The sequence below is a fragment of the Equus caballus genome, chromosome 22 (genome assembly GCF_041296265.1).
Source record: "Equus caballus isolate H_3958 breed thoroughbred chromosome 22, TB-T2T, whole genome shotgun sequence".
In the NCBI taxonomy this organism is placed as follows: domain Eukaryota; kingdom Metazoa; phylum Chordata; class Mammalia; order Perissodactyla; family Equidae; genus Equus; species Equus caballus.
In genome coordinates, this window is record NC_091705.1 from 38128812 (window position 1) to 38146298 (window position 17487).

General features: G+C 52.5%; 1 protein-coding gene across 3 annotated transcripts in view; it reads right to left on the minus strand.

Annotated features, from left to right (window-relative positions):
* Window positions 1-17487, minus strand: part of PREX1 (phosphatidylinositol-3,4,5-trisphosphate dependent Rac exchange factor 1) — a 182200-nt gene that overhangs the window by 77734 nt on the left and 86979 nt on the right. For all 3 annotated transcript variants that reach the window (XM_023626697.2, XM_023626698.2, XM_070246866.1), the window contains exons 4-5: window positions 16445-16549; window positions 9846-9947 (exon numbers count right to left, since the gene is read on the minus strand). In XM_023626697.2, the coding sequence (XP_023482465.1) occupies window positions 9846-9947; window positions 16445-16549 (207 nt within the window). The remainder of the gene's footprint in view (window positions 1-9845; window positions 9948-16444; window positions 16550-17487) is intronic.

Consider the following 17487-nt stretch of genomic DNA (forward strand, 5'->3'; position numbering starts at 1 on the left):
CCACAGAATGTAAATGATATATCTGACAAGGGACTTGTATCCAGTATATATAAAGAACTCTTACCACTTAACAACAAAAAGAAAAATAACTTGATTAAAACATAAGGAAAGGACTTGAATAGACATTTCTCCAAAGAAGATATACAAACGGCCAATAAGCTCATGAAAAGATGCTCAATATCCTCCATCATTAGGGAAACACAAAACAAAACCACAATGGGATCACACTTAACACCCGCTAGAACGGCTAATAATCAAAAAGATGAACAATAACAAGTGTTAGTGAGAATGTGGAGAAACTGGAACCCTCACACGTTCCTGGTGGGAATATCAAACGGTGCAGCTGCTTTGGAAAACAGTTTGGCAATTCCCTAACGACACCTGGATCTAGCCATACCTGAAATCATCTATCCATGTACTTTTCAGTTATGTGAGCCCATTTTTTTATTAAGCCTATTTCAACTAGTTTTCCTGTCCCTTGTATTGGAAAGAGTCCCTAATGCCTCACAAGCCCAGAGAGACCAGAAGGACTTGGAATCCTGAAGGTGTCCCAGTCGGTCCCAGACAAGTATAAAACGTGAGTTATCTTCAAAGTTAACGGGAGCTTGAGCTGCACCAACAAAGGTCTAACACGCAAAAGGAGAGAGGTGAGGAGGCTCCTGCTCGATTCAGAACTTACACTGTCTTAATAAGTTAGAGCAGAGTCAGGTTCAAAAGAGAGAGACTATAGTGTTGAAAACCCTGGAATCCACATCTAAAGAGGGACAGCAACAAGAACTTCCAGGGCTTGGCCCCGAAAAGAGTATTTCTGGAAGGAATCGAAAAGCTGCTTGCTAAGCATCTTGGGAGGACTACACAAGTAAGAAAAAACCCACTGGATCTGCAAGGCCTCAGAGGGTCCAACGCGGACCAGGGCAGCAGGCGACTGTTTGCTAGGGTTACCCCACTCTTACACCAATTGGAGCTTTCTCACACAGTGGGCTGCCATGTAAGGTAGTGAGTTCCCCATCAACGGAGGGATCAATAATAGACTGAGGCCCACTCGGGCTTCACCCTAACTCAAACAGTATATCAGAGCATGGAGCTGGAAAGCCTTGTGGTCAAGAGAATGGGTTCTGGGAGAGGTAGGTGTGGTTTGAGCCGCTTCTCGGCTGTGTGACCTTCGACAGGTGACCTCACCTCTCTGGGGCTGAGTGTGCACATCTGTGACACATGAGCGATCACCTAAGGTTGTTGCAGGGATCAACTGGGACGATGAAGGTAAAAGTCTCGGTAAGCAGAAGGGACCCGGCGTCCACCATCGTTATCATTATTTCCACAGTAATCACAGGTCTTGTGTGTGTTATCATTTCTATTTGGCAATAACAGCAGTAACGGAGTAGTCACAGCAGTAATCACAACAGCTGGCACTTGAGCACTGACTGTGCGCCAAGCACTGTTCTCGACTTAAACTGATTGAGTCATTTCATCCTCAAATCACCCCAGGGAAGGAGGTACTGTTATCGTCACTCTGGAGGTGAGGAAACCGAGGCACAGCGTGGTGAAGCCTCCTGCCCGAGGCCACAGCCAGAAAGCAGGACCTGGGAGACGTGGAACCACATTGACAGGCCCCTCCAGACACAGGAACGGCAGGAAATGAACGCCCCCAAAAGCAGGCTCTAGAACACCAAACGTGCAGCAGCGGCGGGCCCTGGGGTTCCTTCAGAACCCTGCGGGCAGAGCAGGGCGGGGTGCACCCAGGGCCCCCCGTGGATGCACAGCGGAAACCCCTCCAGAGCCAGGCCGGGCGCCTGTCCCCAACATCCGCCCACAGGTAGGCCCATGTGGTGTCTCAGAGGCCGAGGTGAGGGCTTCCTGGAAGAGAGGATGTCAGGGCACAGCCACCGGCACTTCCGGAAGCTGCCACATCCCCCTCACACCCTCCAATCACGCTTACCAGAGGGCTGCCGCCAGTGCCGGGGCTCAGCAGCCCCATCGCACCCCCAGAGGCGTGGGCTTGTCCACAGCGAGGCCACAAGAGGACGGCCTGAGGCACAGGCTGCAGCCCCCTCCTCGCTCCCCGCTCAGCCTGCTCAAGGCCAGAAAAGGAGAGGAGCAAAGGGCCCAGAGGACGAGGAGAGGGGCCAGGAGGAGCCAGTGGGGTGACACGACAGAGACCCGCCGTTCTCACCTGCCGCCCTCTGGGGTCACGGAGTCCGAGAGAGGCTCCCAGTGCAGATCTGGGACCCCGAGCCTTCCATCCTCCCAGCCACAGCGACTGGCTCAGGAAGAGCATGTGACCCCAGCCAACCCAACGAGCCTGGCCAGGGACCTTCAGTGAGACGGCTGGTCAGACACAGGCCTGAGGCTGCTGGAGGCCCAGGCGGCCCAGGAGAAGGGAGCCCCTGAGAATAAAGCCGACACAAGGAAGACAGAGCCAGGAGGTGGGGGGGCCCTGAGAACCGACGACACGATCCGAGCTCCTGGACGCAGCTATGCAGGAAGACACATCTACCGGGGATCTTTCCTGTTTTCTTTCCTTTTTTTTAAGTAAGCAAGTTTAAATTAGGTTTTCAAAGTTTACAAAAACGGTCATAAAACAATAAATGAGGTTTTCAGCCACTCCGGCAAACAGAAGCATAAGAAGACGGATCCATAAAACCACGGAGTGAAAACAAGGCTGGATTTGTCGCTGGAAGAAGTGGCAATACCATTCCACACTGCGATGTGGGGTTGGTGGAGGTCCAAAGGGAGACATGGGGCTGGAAAGCCATAACATCCTCTCCACAAGAGAAGAAGGCAGCCGTGGGGGTGGGGTGTCCCCAATGGGGGCTGGACCAGATGGAACAGGTCCACTTTCTGGGGACACTTCAGCCAGCTCTGGGAGGGGCTGAGCCTGCACCCACCCGTTGGCTCTGCCCACAGACAGCTCACCTTAAGATTCTGCAGCCTGACATCCCAATTCTAGGCTCTACAGAGACATTCTCTAGAGGAGAAGGTGAAACTGCGAGAGAGGACGGCGATGGTGGTGGTGGTGGCAATACATTTCAATTTAATAGAAGCAACAAGAAACATGGAATAAAGAAGAAAACTAACAAAAACTAAAACTATGCAAAATAAAGCAAGTAAGGGAGGGAAAAAGCATTAAAAAAAAGAGGACCAATAAAATTCAAAAAGAATGATGGTAGAAACAAGTTCAAATATATCAATAATCACAACAAATATAAGTGAACAAAACTCTCCTGTTATAAGACAGAGATCCTGTCAGGTCATATTTTAAAATTTGACCTTTATGCCATTTATAAAAGAAATACTTAAAATCTAAAGATACAGAATGGTTGATAATAAAAGGATGAAACAAGATATATTAATCAAAGAAACCAACTATAGTTTTATTAATATTGGACAAAATCGACTTTGAGACAATAAAAATAGCTAATACTTAGTAAGCACTTCACAGGTATTATTTCATTTAATCTTCACAATAACCCATGACTAAGGCACTAGTTGAGAGAGTTGGGAACTGAGGCACAGAGAGCTTAAGTGACTTCTCAAAGACGTAACACTAACAAACACAGGAGCTGGGATGGATGAAAATAACAATCATATAATGTTAGAGTAGCTAACGTTCACCAAGTTACTAGTAAACCTAGTAACACGCAACGTGTTCTCACGCATTGCCTCATCTGATCTCTGCAGCAAGCCTGGGAGGCAACTACCAGCCCCATTTGACAGATGGGGAAATGGAGGCACAGAGCAGGTCAGCAACTTGCTGTTGGTCACACAGCTAGGAAGAGGTGGAGCTGGATTTCCAAATTCAGACTCTCACAGAGCATGGCAGAATGCAGGATGCAGGCAAGACTCCCTGGAAGGGCAGTCTGGGAAGGCTCCCTGGAAGACAGGGCATCAGGGCTTGGGTTGGAAGGAAGAAGTGAGAGCGGGTCCCCTGCTGAGGGAGGGGCGCTTCGCACCTCGAGCCACTGTTGCTCACCACACAGGAAAGAGCCCTATTCAGGGTAGTGCGGGTCAGGGCACTGGAGCAGCTGTGAGCAAGGTGTCGGCGCTCAGCCCGACAGGCAGGATGGCAGTGGGCGCTGTGGTTGGGGGAGGAGGGGGCCTGGGGCAGAGGGGGACACAGTGAAGAGACCTCTGGCTTCCTGTCCCTTCTCAGCAAGACGGTGACACTGCCAGGTCCCCAGCAGATGAGGAGCTCACTTCATAACGTCAGAGTCAGACGTATCCAGAATAACACAGAAAGAACTCTGGCAAATCGATACGAAAGACAATCATCCAACAGGAAATGGGCCAATGACGCAAAGGGGCAATCCTCATAAAGTGTGGCCACCACCACGGCCACTGCCCTGTCCAGCCGCCCCCCACCTGGACCACTGGAGTCCAGCCCTACCCAGTCTCCCCGCCTCCATTCTCCACACTCAGCCAGAGGGATCCCACCATTACTAAGTCAGATCCTGCCCCTCTTCTGCTCAAAACCTTCCCCTGGCACCTCCCTCACTCAGAGAAGACAAAGACCCACAGTGGCCCTGAAGGTCTGGCATAATCCGGCCCTACCCCTCCCTAGCCCCACTCCCCCACTCTCTCCCTCACATCTTCCTCTCCAGTCACACTGGCCTCCTCCCTGCTTTTGAGACACATTCCTGCCTCAGGGCCTTTGCACTGGCTGTTCCCTCTGTCTGGAAGACTCTTCCCCAAGTGGTACCTGAGTGGCCACTTTCCTCACCTCCTTCAGGTCTTAGCTCAAATGTCACCTTCTCAGTCTACCACACCTGGCCTTTACCAGCCCTCCTGGCAGAGAAGATTTTTTCATAGCCCCCGTTCCATCTAAACGAGCAAGCACACTTCCTGTGCATTCTTCTGCTGTCAATCTCCCCCAGGAGAACACAGAACACAGCTGAGGTTTGGACAGTTTTTGTTCACTCTGTGTCTCCAGCACCTAGAACAATGCCTGACACATAACAGTCACTTGATAAACAGCTGGTGAGTGAATGAATGGTTCAAACACCCCAGACACGGCAGCACCATTGGCAGCTGTCCCCTGGAGGCAATCAGGAAGACGGAAAGGGATCCGCTAAGAACATGCCGCTCTCACCGTGCATCACTGTGCTTCAGCGCTGTCCTCTGCACTCCCCACTCCACCTACCCCACGTAAAGCTTTCTCCTCTGCAGAGCTGTGAGGGGTACACGTCCCAAGGCCACTCCCCGGCCATCCCTGCACGGAGACTGACACCAGTACCTCCTCGGTGATGGACCATGATGCAGAGGCAACAACGGAATGACAGCTGCATGACCCACAGACAGACATGTGGCACTGGAGATGGGCAGGGCCCCCAGGCTCTCCCCTAGGCACCACCGCAAGAGGCGCCCCAGCCACAAACCCACTGCAACAGCTGTCCCAAAAGGCCAGCTCCCAGGATGTGCCCTGTTTGCCCCCCAGGATGTTTGACAAGATCATTCACGGAGATGGGGACAAGGGCCGGTGGGAGAGGTCTGGGGGAGGGGAGAGATAGGCACGTAATCGTGGGCATGTTAGGTGGGAGACGCCTGTCAGACATCCAAGCAGAGATGCTGAGGGGGCGGAGAACAAGCTGAGCTCAGGCGAGAGGTCCAGGCTGGAAGTCATCGGCATAGACGTGGAGCTTAAAGCCACAGGAACGTCCACACGGACACTTGTACATGGATGCTCACAGCAGCACCATTCCTAACAGCCAGAGAGTGAAAACAACTCAAATGTCCATCAACTGGGGAATGGACAAACAGAACGCAGTATATCCATGCAATGGAATATTACTCAGCCATAAAAAGGAATGAAGTCATGACGCAGGCTACAACACAGACAAGCCTTGAAAACACTGTGCTAAGTGAAAGAAGCCAAACACAAAGGCCACATATTATGGGATTCTATTTATAGGAAATGTCCAGAATAGGCAAATTCGTAGAGACAGGAAGTAGCCGCGTGGTTGCCGGGGGCCGGGGAAGGAGGCAGAAGGGACGTAACTGCTAATGGGTCTGAAGTTTCTTTTGAGGGTGATGAAAACATTCTAAAATTATTGCAGCGATGGTTGCACAGTTTTTAAAAATACTTTAAAAAAAAAAAGGCCACAGAGTGGATGAGGCCACCTCAGAAGCAAGTCTAAATAGAGAAAAGGCCCAAGGACGGCGGCCAGGGTCCCCGTATACTCTGAGGTGGAGAAGGTGAGGAATCAGGAAAGGAGACTGAACAGAAGGGGTCAGAGGGGGAGGAGGCCAAGGGGTCCGGGGGGCCGGAGGGCAGCTGCCCCTGTAGACACACGTCCCCTCCAGCTGGCCCCCGCCTGCCTCGCCCGCTGCCACGATGCACCAGGCCCCCGTGGGCCCAGTCCCGGGAAGCTCTCCAAGGGGCAGGGACGGGGTCTGTCCTGTTCACCACTGTGGGTCCTGAGCCCCACCAGCAGCCAGGGCAGAGTCAACGCCCTGACGAGACCTGTGGGCCGCCAGGAAACGACTACAAGGGCAGCGACAGCCGTCTCCCCTCGGGCACCTGCCATGTGAGCACAGGGGCATGGCCCCAAACCTGAATCATTTCCCTGGAAACGTCGAAGGAAAACTCAACAAAGCCCAAAAATGCCAACTGTCTACCCCAGGCCTGGGCCAAAGGCTGAAATAGAATGTTCCGGCTATTCTTAGGCCTTGCTCAAGTTCAGCTTTTTGGGGCTGTTCCCAAAGACGCCTTCCTTCTTGCCTCTCCCCCTGCCCACCCTGGCTCCTCGACCCTGCTCGCCTACTCGATGCGGAGCTCGGCTCACACAAGGGGGCTCAGAGGGCCCCAGGGACGTCTGCGAGGGCGGCAGAATGGGAAGGGCTGAGGGCTGGGGCACAGCTGCCCCAAGCTCATGGGATTGTCTTAAAATCCACTGGAAAATGTGACATAAAGGAGGAACTCGGGCGGGTACGAAGAGCTCCCTCAGCCCAGCTGTTCTCTGATGCAAACGTTCCAGCTGTGGGTGCCAAAGGCTGGGACACTGAGCAGTCTGTCAGGCGGGGAGCGTGGCCGGTCCCCACAGGAATCTGAGGCCCTGCGGCTGCTCCCCCAGGGCTGAGCCCCCCAGTAAACACAGCTGGAGGCCAAGGAAACGGGCGTGTAAACGGCCACCGGGTGGGGAGGGGAACCCACAGCTGGCTTCATCACTGTTTCCTGCGGAGAGCCATCCCTCCCCCGGCTGTCGGCCCGCTCCGTCCCTCTCTCTGTTCTCCTGGGACTCCAGCGCCCAGGAACCCAGCCAGAGCAAACTGCGGCCCCTGGGGCTGAGCAGGCCTCAGAAACGCCTGGGCCTCACGTCGAGAGCTTAGAGTCCACCCTACACACAGTCCAGCCCCTCTGGCTGGTAAAATCCATTTCGGAAACTGCCCCTTCAAGTGCCCACTGGGACCCCAGACCTTCCCAAGATCCAGAAACCAAAGGCTTAACAGTAGAGCTGACCCTCGGCTGGGTTCTAGGGTGAGAGCTGGTGGTTCCTCTAATGGGTCACACGTTAAAAAAGGTTTTGGAACCCAGGAAGGAAGGAGCACACCAGCCACCAAGCCACGAAACTCAAGGCCACTGACCTTCCCAGACCCCACTTACAGAACTGAGAAGATCAGCATCCCCAACACCCACGCGCTTTGGCAGCTTAACTCCCCAAAGTGATTCCCAACAGGCAGTGTTGCATAATGGGTAGGGGCGGAACTCTAGATGGATGGCCCAGGTTCAAATCACGGTTCCTCCGCTTACCTAAGGTGTGGCCTTCAACAGGCTCTTTCCTTTCTCTGTGCCTCAGCTGCCAGCTGATCACAGCGCCTACCTCATCGAGTTGCTGTAAGAATTAAGTAAATAAATGTTTGATCATCACAACAACCCCATCAGTACTATTAACACAAACTCTGTAGTACAGATGAGAAACTGAGACACAGGGAAGTGACTTTCTCAAGATCACACACAGCAAGTAAATGGCAGACCTAGAATTCAGCAAACCCGGCTCTACTCTAGGGTGAGGAAATGTTTTCTTTGAAGGCCAGATAGTAAATATTTTAGGCCGTGCTGGCCACACCCGGTCTCTGTCACAGATTCTTCTTTGTTTTTTGGGGTTTTTTTAACAACCCTTTAAAAAATGTAAACACCATTCTTAGCTCAGGGGATGTACAAAAACAGGCTGCGGGCCGGATCTGGCTCACGGGCCACAGCTCTGCCAATCCCCACCCTAAACCACTCCAGAAACTACCTCTTAAATACTGGCAACTAGTTCAAGTTTGGAAAAGACACCAAACAGATCCAGCGAAGGGCATCTGCAGGTCCCACTCAGTCCGCAGGTTACCAATCTACAAGTGCCACCTGGAGCGTCTTCCGCCCAAGGCGAAGAGCTGAGCTATGTCGGGCATTTCCAACACCTGTCTGGGGATCAAACTGCTGCCAGAACACCTGCTGAAGGTCCTCCGAGATCCCTGAGAGGGATAAACAGCAGCAGGCCAGGGGAGGCGCAGGCAGAGCTGGGTCCCGCCACCCACAGCTGCACGTGTGAAAGGCCTGTGTGCAGAGGCAGAGCTGATGGCCCCAGGGAGGGTCAGGCCAGCTCCGAGACCATCTCCAGCAGAAAGGCAAGTTCAAGGATTCCCTAGAAGTCTTCCCCTCCCCTCTCCCTTCCAGTTCATGTGGCCCCAGCGAGCAGGCGCGTGAATGAGGCACCACCAGCCAAGTAAATCCACCAGCAGGGACCCCAGGGAACAGCTGTCAGATGCAAAACTTCAGGATGGGGCCAGGGCAGGCTCAGGCCAACAGCGCCACCTCCAAGTGCTGAAAGCCTGGGCTGAGAGCAGCGGATGGTGGCAGAGCCATCCAACCAGCTGGGGATCCGCTCAGGAGCCGACTCTGCAGCTGAGAATCAAGATTTCTTGGGTCCCCACATGAGCCCTGTCTTGCCCTGCTCTGCCTGACCAAGGCCAGCTCAAAAGTGGCTGGCAGGGAAGGAGACAGCAGGTGGGGGATGGCTGCAGTGTGGCCCCCTCCTCCACAAATGGCCCAGATTTTGATGAGGGGGTCCTCTGTGCCCCTCACTGGACTTTTGGCCTGTGGGATCCAGTGATTGACTAGAGGTTGAGAACATGACCCAAGTCTGTGCCAATCAGAACTTGCTTGCTCAGAGTGATTGGTTCGGGGTGGAGCACCTGACTGTGATCTCGGCCAATCAGAATACAACCCTGCTCTGCTCACTGTTATTGGCGCATATCTCAGCCAATCAGAGCACAACACTACTCAGCTCACATGGATTGGGTCAGGGGTGGAGCACCTGACTGTGATCGCAGCCAATCAGAATACAACACTGCCCTGCTCGCTGTCACTGGTGCATATCTCAGCCAGTCAGAGCACAACACTACCCAGCTCAAAGGGATTGGGTCAAGGGTCAAGCCAGGTCCAAGCACATGGGGGAGGACAAACAGGGCCAGCAAGGCTTCCTGTAATGGGGTCAAGTTAAAGCACAGGACCGGGGCCCAAACCATTCAGAATATCACCTTCTCCTAGCCACAGAAGGTCAAAGCCTGAGTGACTCTCAGGACTGGTGTCATAGCTCCCACTGTCCTTGAACTTGAGAGGCTGTAAGCTCGGAGGAACTACAGCCAGCTGCTACCACGCTGGAAATAAAGCTAGGCGGCAGAAAGCAGAATTGAGCAAAGGAGAAAGAAGCCAGGTGCCGGTGAGGCTCCAGCCCGGCCCAAAGCCGACGCTGCCCCGAGATTTCTTAGTTACTTGAACCAACAAGTTTTATTCTTTGATTAAGCCAGGCAGAGCTGGGTATTCTGTCCCTTCGAATACGGGGAGAGGCGTCAGGGGAGCATCTCACCTTGAGGAGGAGGGGGTACTTGCAGATCCTCTGAATCGGAGACAGCAGGTAGCCTTCCAGAGGGATATCCGTGGTCTTCCGGCCTCCCAGAAGCATGCAGCTCTGCAAAGGGACAGGAGACCTTCGTGAAAACTCGCCCAGGATGGCAAAGGGATCTGGCCACCTTCAAATAACATGGGAAGCACTCAAAACACAGATACAGACGATCACTTTGGAAGCAATTAGCAACAGCTAGGAGAGATGGAAATGTGGATATTCTACAACCCAGCACAAAGCGCAGGTCAGAGGATGGCAAACTATGGCCTGTGGGTCAAATGCTGTCTATGCCCTGGTTTTTTTTAATTAAATTTTTAATTTTAATTTTTTAATTGAAGTTTTATTGGAAGACAGCCACATCCATTTGTTTACACATTGTCTGTGGCTGCCTCAAGCTACAATGGCAGAGCTGACGAGTCCTAACAGAGACCCTCTAGTCACAAAACCTAAAATATTTCCCATCTGGCTTTTCCCATAAAGGTTTGCCAACCCCTGGTCTACAGAAACTTTAACACATATGCACTGGGACACAGGAACACGGCCACTCAAAACTCTGCCATGTTTGGAGGCGGCGGCCCTGTGGCCGAGTGGTTAAGTTCATGCACTCCACTTGAGCAGCCCAGGGTTTCACCGGTTTGGATCCTGGGCGGGGACATGGCACCGCTCATCAGGCCATGCTGAGGCAGCGTCCCAGACAGCACAACCAGAGGCACTCACAACTAGAATATACAACTATGTACTGGGGGACTTTGGGGAGAAGAAGAAGAAAAAAAAAAAAAGACTGGCAACACAACAGATGTTAGCTCAGGTGCCAATCTTTAAAAAAAAAAACTCTGCCTTGTTTGGAATGGCAAAAAAAGGGAAGCAACCTAAATATCTATCAACCGGAGAATGGAAAAGTATGTTCGTAGCAGATTTAGACAATGGTACACTACCCAGTGGTGAAAATGGGAGAACGAAAGGTATGCACAGCAACACGGACGGACCTCAAAACATGCTCTCAGTGAAAAAGAAAAACAAAAGGATATGTGTGGCATGAAATCATTTATATAAAGCTTTTAAAGACGCACAAAACAAAACCGGGCACTGTTTCTGGAGAACATACCTGCAGTAAAATATAAAGTCACGCATAGGAAAGAAATGTACCAAATCGACATCTCTGGTCTCCCACCACGCCCCTCACAGTCCTGGGTTGCTGGGGCTCACTGTGCCCAATGTGAGCACCAGTGAACAAATGAATTAACGAACGAACTAATGAATAAACAAACTGCCAGCACATCCAGCAGTGAAAGGTCTCAGGCTTCCTCTTCAACACCATGCCAGAAGACTGGCAATGAAACAGAACTCTTGGAAAAAGAGATTCCCATTCTATCATTCATTCACTCATTCATTCATTCATTCTACAAATACACACTGTGCACTTACTATGTGCTGGGCACAGCTCACGTTCTGGAGATCTGCCCGACAAAGCAGACACTCTCTCTGGTCATATTCAAGTGCAAGTATGACCAGAGAACATTTACCTTGTGCTAACCACGTGCGAGGCACTGAGCCTGGAGGTTCACCTACATAGAAAATTCATCCTCACAGCCCTAAAGGAAGCATGGACCATGACCTCCCTATTCCAGATGGGCCAAGTGGCACAGCGCGCTGAAAAGATGGCCCCAGTCTCAGAGCTATGTCCACTGCCTCTCAGGGATCTTAACGGGCCATCTCCTTGGAGAAGCAGAACCCAGGCCCCTGGGTCCCTGCTCTGGAGGGAGCCGCACGGCTCCCGCCCCCTTGTCCATCCCTGGCACAGACAGGGGATCAGGGCTATGGCAGCTGGGAGATGCCAGGTCCCACATTGCTCACACTCAGGCCTTTGTCCTCTGAGCCAGCACTCCCCACAAGCTGCCCTGGTGACATCAGCTCCGGGTAGAGAGGGGGAGCCTGGGAGTGAGGGCATGCTTTCCAGAAGACCCCAGGGCTTGGCAGGAGAAGGGCCTCTCTTGGTCCAGGATCAAGGAGTTTTCACACAACTGTCACAGCCACCAACTACTCTTCTCCCCAAACACACGCCCTCGATTGTTGTTTCACCTTATTTTCATTAAAAAAAATAAAAATAAAAAGCAAACACATGCAGAGCCACCATCACTGTCCTCTGATTACACTCCAGGCATTATAAGAAAAACCTCTGAGAATTCTTCTTTAAACTCTCCTAATTCACAGAGTTGATTCAGGGGAGGTGTCAGCCTCATGTCTTCCTACCCTCCTAACTGCAGGCTGCCCCTGCGCTGTCCTGGGTCCCCCTTTCTGTCCTGGCTGATCTCATCCAGACTTCATCCATCCTTAAGCTGAAAACGCTCAGATTTTTCTCTTTAGCCTGGCCCCTCCCTGCCCTAAACTCCAGACTCAAATCTCTGACTCTACACCCAAACCCCCACCTGGATGACCAGCAGGCCTCTGAAACCTCACATACCAAAGTGGGATTTTTTTGTTTACCTCTCATTTCTGCTCCTACCCCAGCCTTGACCATCTTGGGAAATTCCATTCTTCCAGTTGTTTGGGTCCAAAACCCTGGAGTCACCTTGGACTCCTCTCGTTTGTTCATTTATACCCCAAAGCCAACTCGTCTGGCAAAACATGTCAGCTGGACCCTCAAACTCTCTGTGAACCCGACCACCTCTCACGCCACCACTGCCCCATCCTCAGCACCACCATCTCCTGCCTGGACCACTGCAGCAGCCCTGGACCGGGTTGAACAGTGTCCTCCAAAATGCCATGCCACCCAGAATCTCAGAATGTGAGTCTCTTTGCAAATAGGGTCTTTACAGACATAATTTGTTAAGATGAGGTCATACTGTACTGGATTAGGGGGGACCCTAAACCAACTGGCTCGTATCCTTATAAGAGGAGGGGACAAGAGAAGAAGCCGTGAGGAGGGGGAAGAGACTGGAGTGATGCTTCCGCAAGCCAAGCAACACCTCGGGCCACCAGCAGCTGCACGAGGAAAGGCAGGATCCGGAGCCTTCGGAGGGAGCGAGGCCCTCCTGACACCTTGACTTCAGGTTCCCGGCTTCCAGACCTGGGAGAGCATCCATTCTGCTGTTTTAAGCTCCCCCCAGCTGGTGGTAACTGTTTCAGCAGCCACAGGAAACTTACACTGAGCCCCCACTCTGGTCTCCTAGCTCCCCCCTCACAGCCCAGGGGAGCCTTTGAAAATGTAAATTAGTTCAAGTCATTCCTCCGCTCAAAGCCCTCCCATGGCTCCCATCCCACTCCAAGTAAGACGGAATATTCTACTGAAAGCACTGCCACATGCTCCAACGTGGACGCGTCCCAGACAGCATGCTGAGCAGACACAAAAGCATCCCGTACGATTCCACTCGTGTAAAATTCTGGAATAGGCAAAACCAGCCTCTGGTGAGGGAAACTGGCACAGAGGTTACCTCTGCCCACGCAGAGGGGGCGTGACCAGGACAGAACACAAGGGAACCTTCTGGAGTCATGAAATGTTCCAACTCTTGATCCCGGCGGTGGTCCCACGGGGTACACATCATGCTGCGAGCGCATTCACTGCGTGCATGTTGTACTGCCCTAAAAGGCTTTTTAAAGACCTCAGATCCCTTCCATTGTCTAAACACCTCTTTCCTTCCTTCTTTCTGATCTCATCTCCTTCCACTCTCACTCTCACACTCTCTTGCCCCACCCCGGCCTTCTTGCTGTTCCTCAAACATGCTTGGACCTCAGGGCCTTTGCACTTGCAATTCCTCTACCTGGAATGCTCTCCCCCCAGATACCCCTCGCCTCTCTCTCTTACTTTATCCAGGTCTCTGCTTAAACATCACCTAAGACACAGTTTTCCCAAAGACAAATCTAAAAATAGCAGTCACCACCCTAACTCCCTCAAAACATTCTGTCATCCTTAACGTACTTTATTTCCTGCAGAAAACTTAATGCCACGTGACATATCATGTAAGTCTCCCCGACTAGAATGGCTGCTCCGTGAGAGCAAGGACTTTCCTTGCCTTGATCACGGGTGTGTCCCCATTACTTAGAATGATCCTACCACATTAGACAGGTGCTCAGTAAGAACCTGCTGAATGAATATATTATCCCCAATTTACAGACAGGAAAACTGAGGCACAGAATGAAGCCCATCTCTCAGCTAGTGCCCAGCACATCATGAATGGAGAGCCAGATTCTGTCTGTCCCCAGTGCCTCTTTTGCAAGCGGCCAAAAGCTGGGAGACGTCAGCAAGCAGGGAGACAGACGGTGTGTCCCCACACGTCCTCCCCCTGCTCACTCCGGCCCAGCCCAGCTGCTGCCCAGAAAATCGCAGCTTGGCCAGCAGGAAGACAGCAGGAGAGGCAGGAAGGAAGAAATGAAAAACAGGAGCCCTTCCCCTCTCACAGCCCTACAGACACCTGGCTGGCATCTTCCTGCTTCCCAAGACCCAGCTGAGCCCAAGGGGACGCCTCTGGAGGGTGGGGCCCCGGCAGGGAGCCAGGGGCTGGGTGACATCGCCGAGCGGTGCAGAGTGGTCCATCACAGAAACGTGGCCGCATGCGTGTCATCCGCTCTGTGGCTCGATCCCTGCTTTCTGCCTAGACTCTCATGAATACAAGCACAGAACTGGACATGCAAAGACGCAGATCCCAGCGGCGGAGGCACCCGCCCTGCACACTTAAGACACAAGACGAAGGGGGAAAGCAGTCGGCCCACGTGCCCGTCCACAGAGGCTCACCGGGGTCGGGCCAAGCAGGAGAACCCACTAGCGAAGAAAACACAAACTTGAAACGAAATTCTGGAAATACTTTGTTGGAGTCTGTGCATTAGGGAAAAGTGCAATTAAGAATTTTATTATACAGTTTAGCTCTCCAGGCACACGGTTAACCCTCCTTATGCTACGCCAGTTAAGTGCTCTGCTTCTGTGGGCTGAATTCTGGATGCCCTGCTGGGAAACAAAACAGGCCGGGGGCGTTGGCCTCTGAGTGAATGAGCAGGGGATTTACAGATGAAAGACCAGGGTTCGAACCCAGAGGACGCTCAATCGATTTTCAAGCATATACTCTTAGAAAGTCACTTAAGACTTTGGAGTAATTAAACTCACCCGTGGCAAAGGCTATGAGGTGCCCCTAATAAATTCTTCCACAGCCAGATCTTCGTCTGGGCACACAGCTGCCCAGAATAAAGACTACATTTCCCAGCGTCCCTTGCAGCCAGGTGTGGTCATGTGACTCAGCTCTGGCCAACAGGGTGTGAGCAGAAGAGATGTGTACAGCTGCTGCCCTCACAAGCAGAGGGGCAGGCCTCCCTCCCACCCGCCTGCATCACTGCCTGGACCGTGCAGGTGGAGAGAGGTCACCTCAGGCCACGTCGAGGAGGGCACATCCCAGGGCCTTGGCCCCAGACACCAGAGCCCCTCCACCAGCCCCAGACTGTCTGCATCCACGTTGTTAATGTGAGAGAGAAATATATGTCTATCACATTTAAACTACTATTTTGGGGATGTCTGCAGAGCAGACAAATGTGTATCTCAACTCACACGCCATGGAGAGCAGCTGCTCAAGCTCCAAGGACTCACCAAGGAGAAGCCGTTCTGCCCACAAGCGAAGCTCGCTGCAAGTGTAGGGAAGACCATCACGGACGTCGCTGTCCTGCCTGACAAACATCCACTCCCCACTTACTTGCACAAGTGCAAACCAACTGTCCTCTGGGGACCCACCCCACCCTCAGGCCCGGCGGATGGGTGGAGCTGACCCCGCCCTCCAGGTCCAGAAGTGACCGATCAGAGCACCAAGCAATCCCTCTTCTACAGCAGCGGGTTCAGGGATAAGGTCTTCGCCAAGCTGCGCTAACAAGCCTCAGACCCAGGATTTCTACTCTAACTACTGGGGAAGAGGAGCTCTCTTTCCTGCGGTTGCTCGGCTGGGAGAGGTCTAAGGGGAGCTGCTGGAGGCCATGTTGCCATCACTTGCGTAGAGCCTGCCAAGGTGGACAAAAGCAGAGCCAAGAGACATGTTCCTGATGACATCATTTCAACACCCAGATGCTGCTGTGCCTGAAGGCCTCTCAGGTCTCAAACTTCCCAGAAAAGTGAACTGATAAATTCTTTTTTTTTTTTTTTTTGGCTTAAAACCAATTTTAACTGGATTTTCTTTCACTTATAATTAAACAATCCTAACAATACACTTATTACTACTATTTCTACCACTCCTATTAGGATCACGACTTCAGATGAAGAATTGGCAAACTCGACCTTAAGGCCAAACCTAGCCCTCTGCCTGTTTTTGTAAGTAAAGTTTTCCTGGAACACAGCCTGCTCACTCCCTTACATATTACTTATGGCTGCTTCCACGCCACAAGAGCGGAGTTGAGTCATTGTGACAGAGACTGTAGACGCACAAAACCAACAAGAGCCACTGTCGGGCCGTTTACAGAAGACGCTGGCAATCCCTGCTTCCCCGGGCTGAGGAAGGGATGGGGCGGCCTGGTGGGCATGAGAGTGTCAGCAGGGAGCTCGCTGGTGCCCAGGGAGTCGCGAGGCTGAAGCAGGGATGGGGGGAGGGCAGACTTACCAACAGGAAGGCGCGCACCGTGGGGATCTTGTTCAGCTCCACCAGCAGCCGCAGGGCCTTCTCATGGTTGCTGCAGTACTCCTCGTAGACGCAGAACTTGTCCTTCTGCAAGACAAGGACAGAGCCCATGGGAGACAGGTCAGGGCAGGAAGGTGGGCGCCCCGAGAGGTGCAGATGGCTGGGCCAGCAGGCCTGGGGGGAAAGGCTCCCCCAGCCCCCTGGAGACCACATGGCAGGGCGGGTTCAGGGCTCCCGCTTGCCACAGGCCTCCCAGCCTCCTTGCCCCAGTTCTGCATCCAGCGGCCTGAGTGAGCTTAAGGGAGGCAGCAGGGCCCAGGGTCAAGTGCACAGACTCAAGCCGAGAGGCCTGGGCTTGAACGCTGGCTCTGCATTTCCAGCTGTGAACTTGGGCAAGTTACCTGACCTCTCTGGGCCTCAGTTTCCTCATCTGTAAGGTGGAGTTAATAAGAGTCCCTAACTCACAGGGTTGTTATGAGGATTCAGTGAGTTAAAACATGACGGGTCAGCATGCAGTAAGTGCTCAATAAACATCCAACTTTACTATTAAAACACAAGTCAGATTGTGCCACACCCCTGCCTAAAACCCTCCAATGTATTCTACTACACTAGGAACAGAATCCAATACTTTATTGGGACCTTCCAGGGCCAGATAATGTGACCCTGCCTTTCTCTGACCTCATCCCACTGGCCTTCTATCTGCCACTTGAATTGGACAGTTCCTACCTCAGGGCCTTTGCACTTACTGCTTCCCTCTACCTGGAACAGTCTTTCCCCAGGCCTGGCTACTCCCACCATTCAGGTCTCAACTCAAATGCTACCTCCTCAAATGACACCTGTGCTACCCTAGCTGCAGTAGCCACCAGGTGTTCTCTATCACCCCCCACCTGTCTTCATTGTCTTTGTGGTGTTCTCACAATCTGGAATTATCTGCATTATTCTTTATTTATCATCTGTCTTTTCCCACTTGGCAGCCAGCTCCCTGAAGGCAGCAACCACGTCTGTCTTGTTCACTGAGGTTTCCC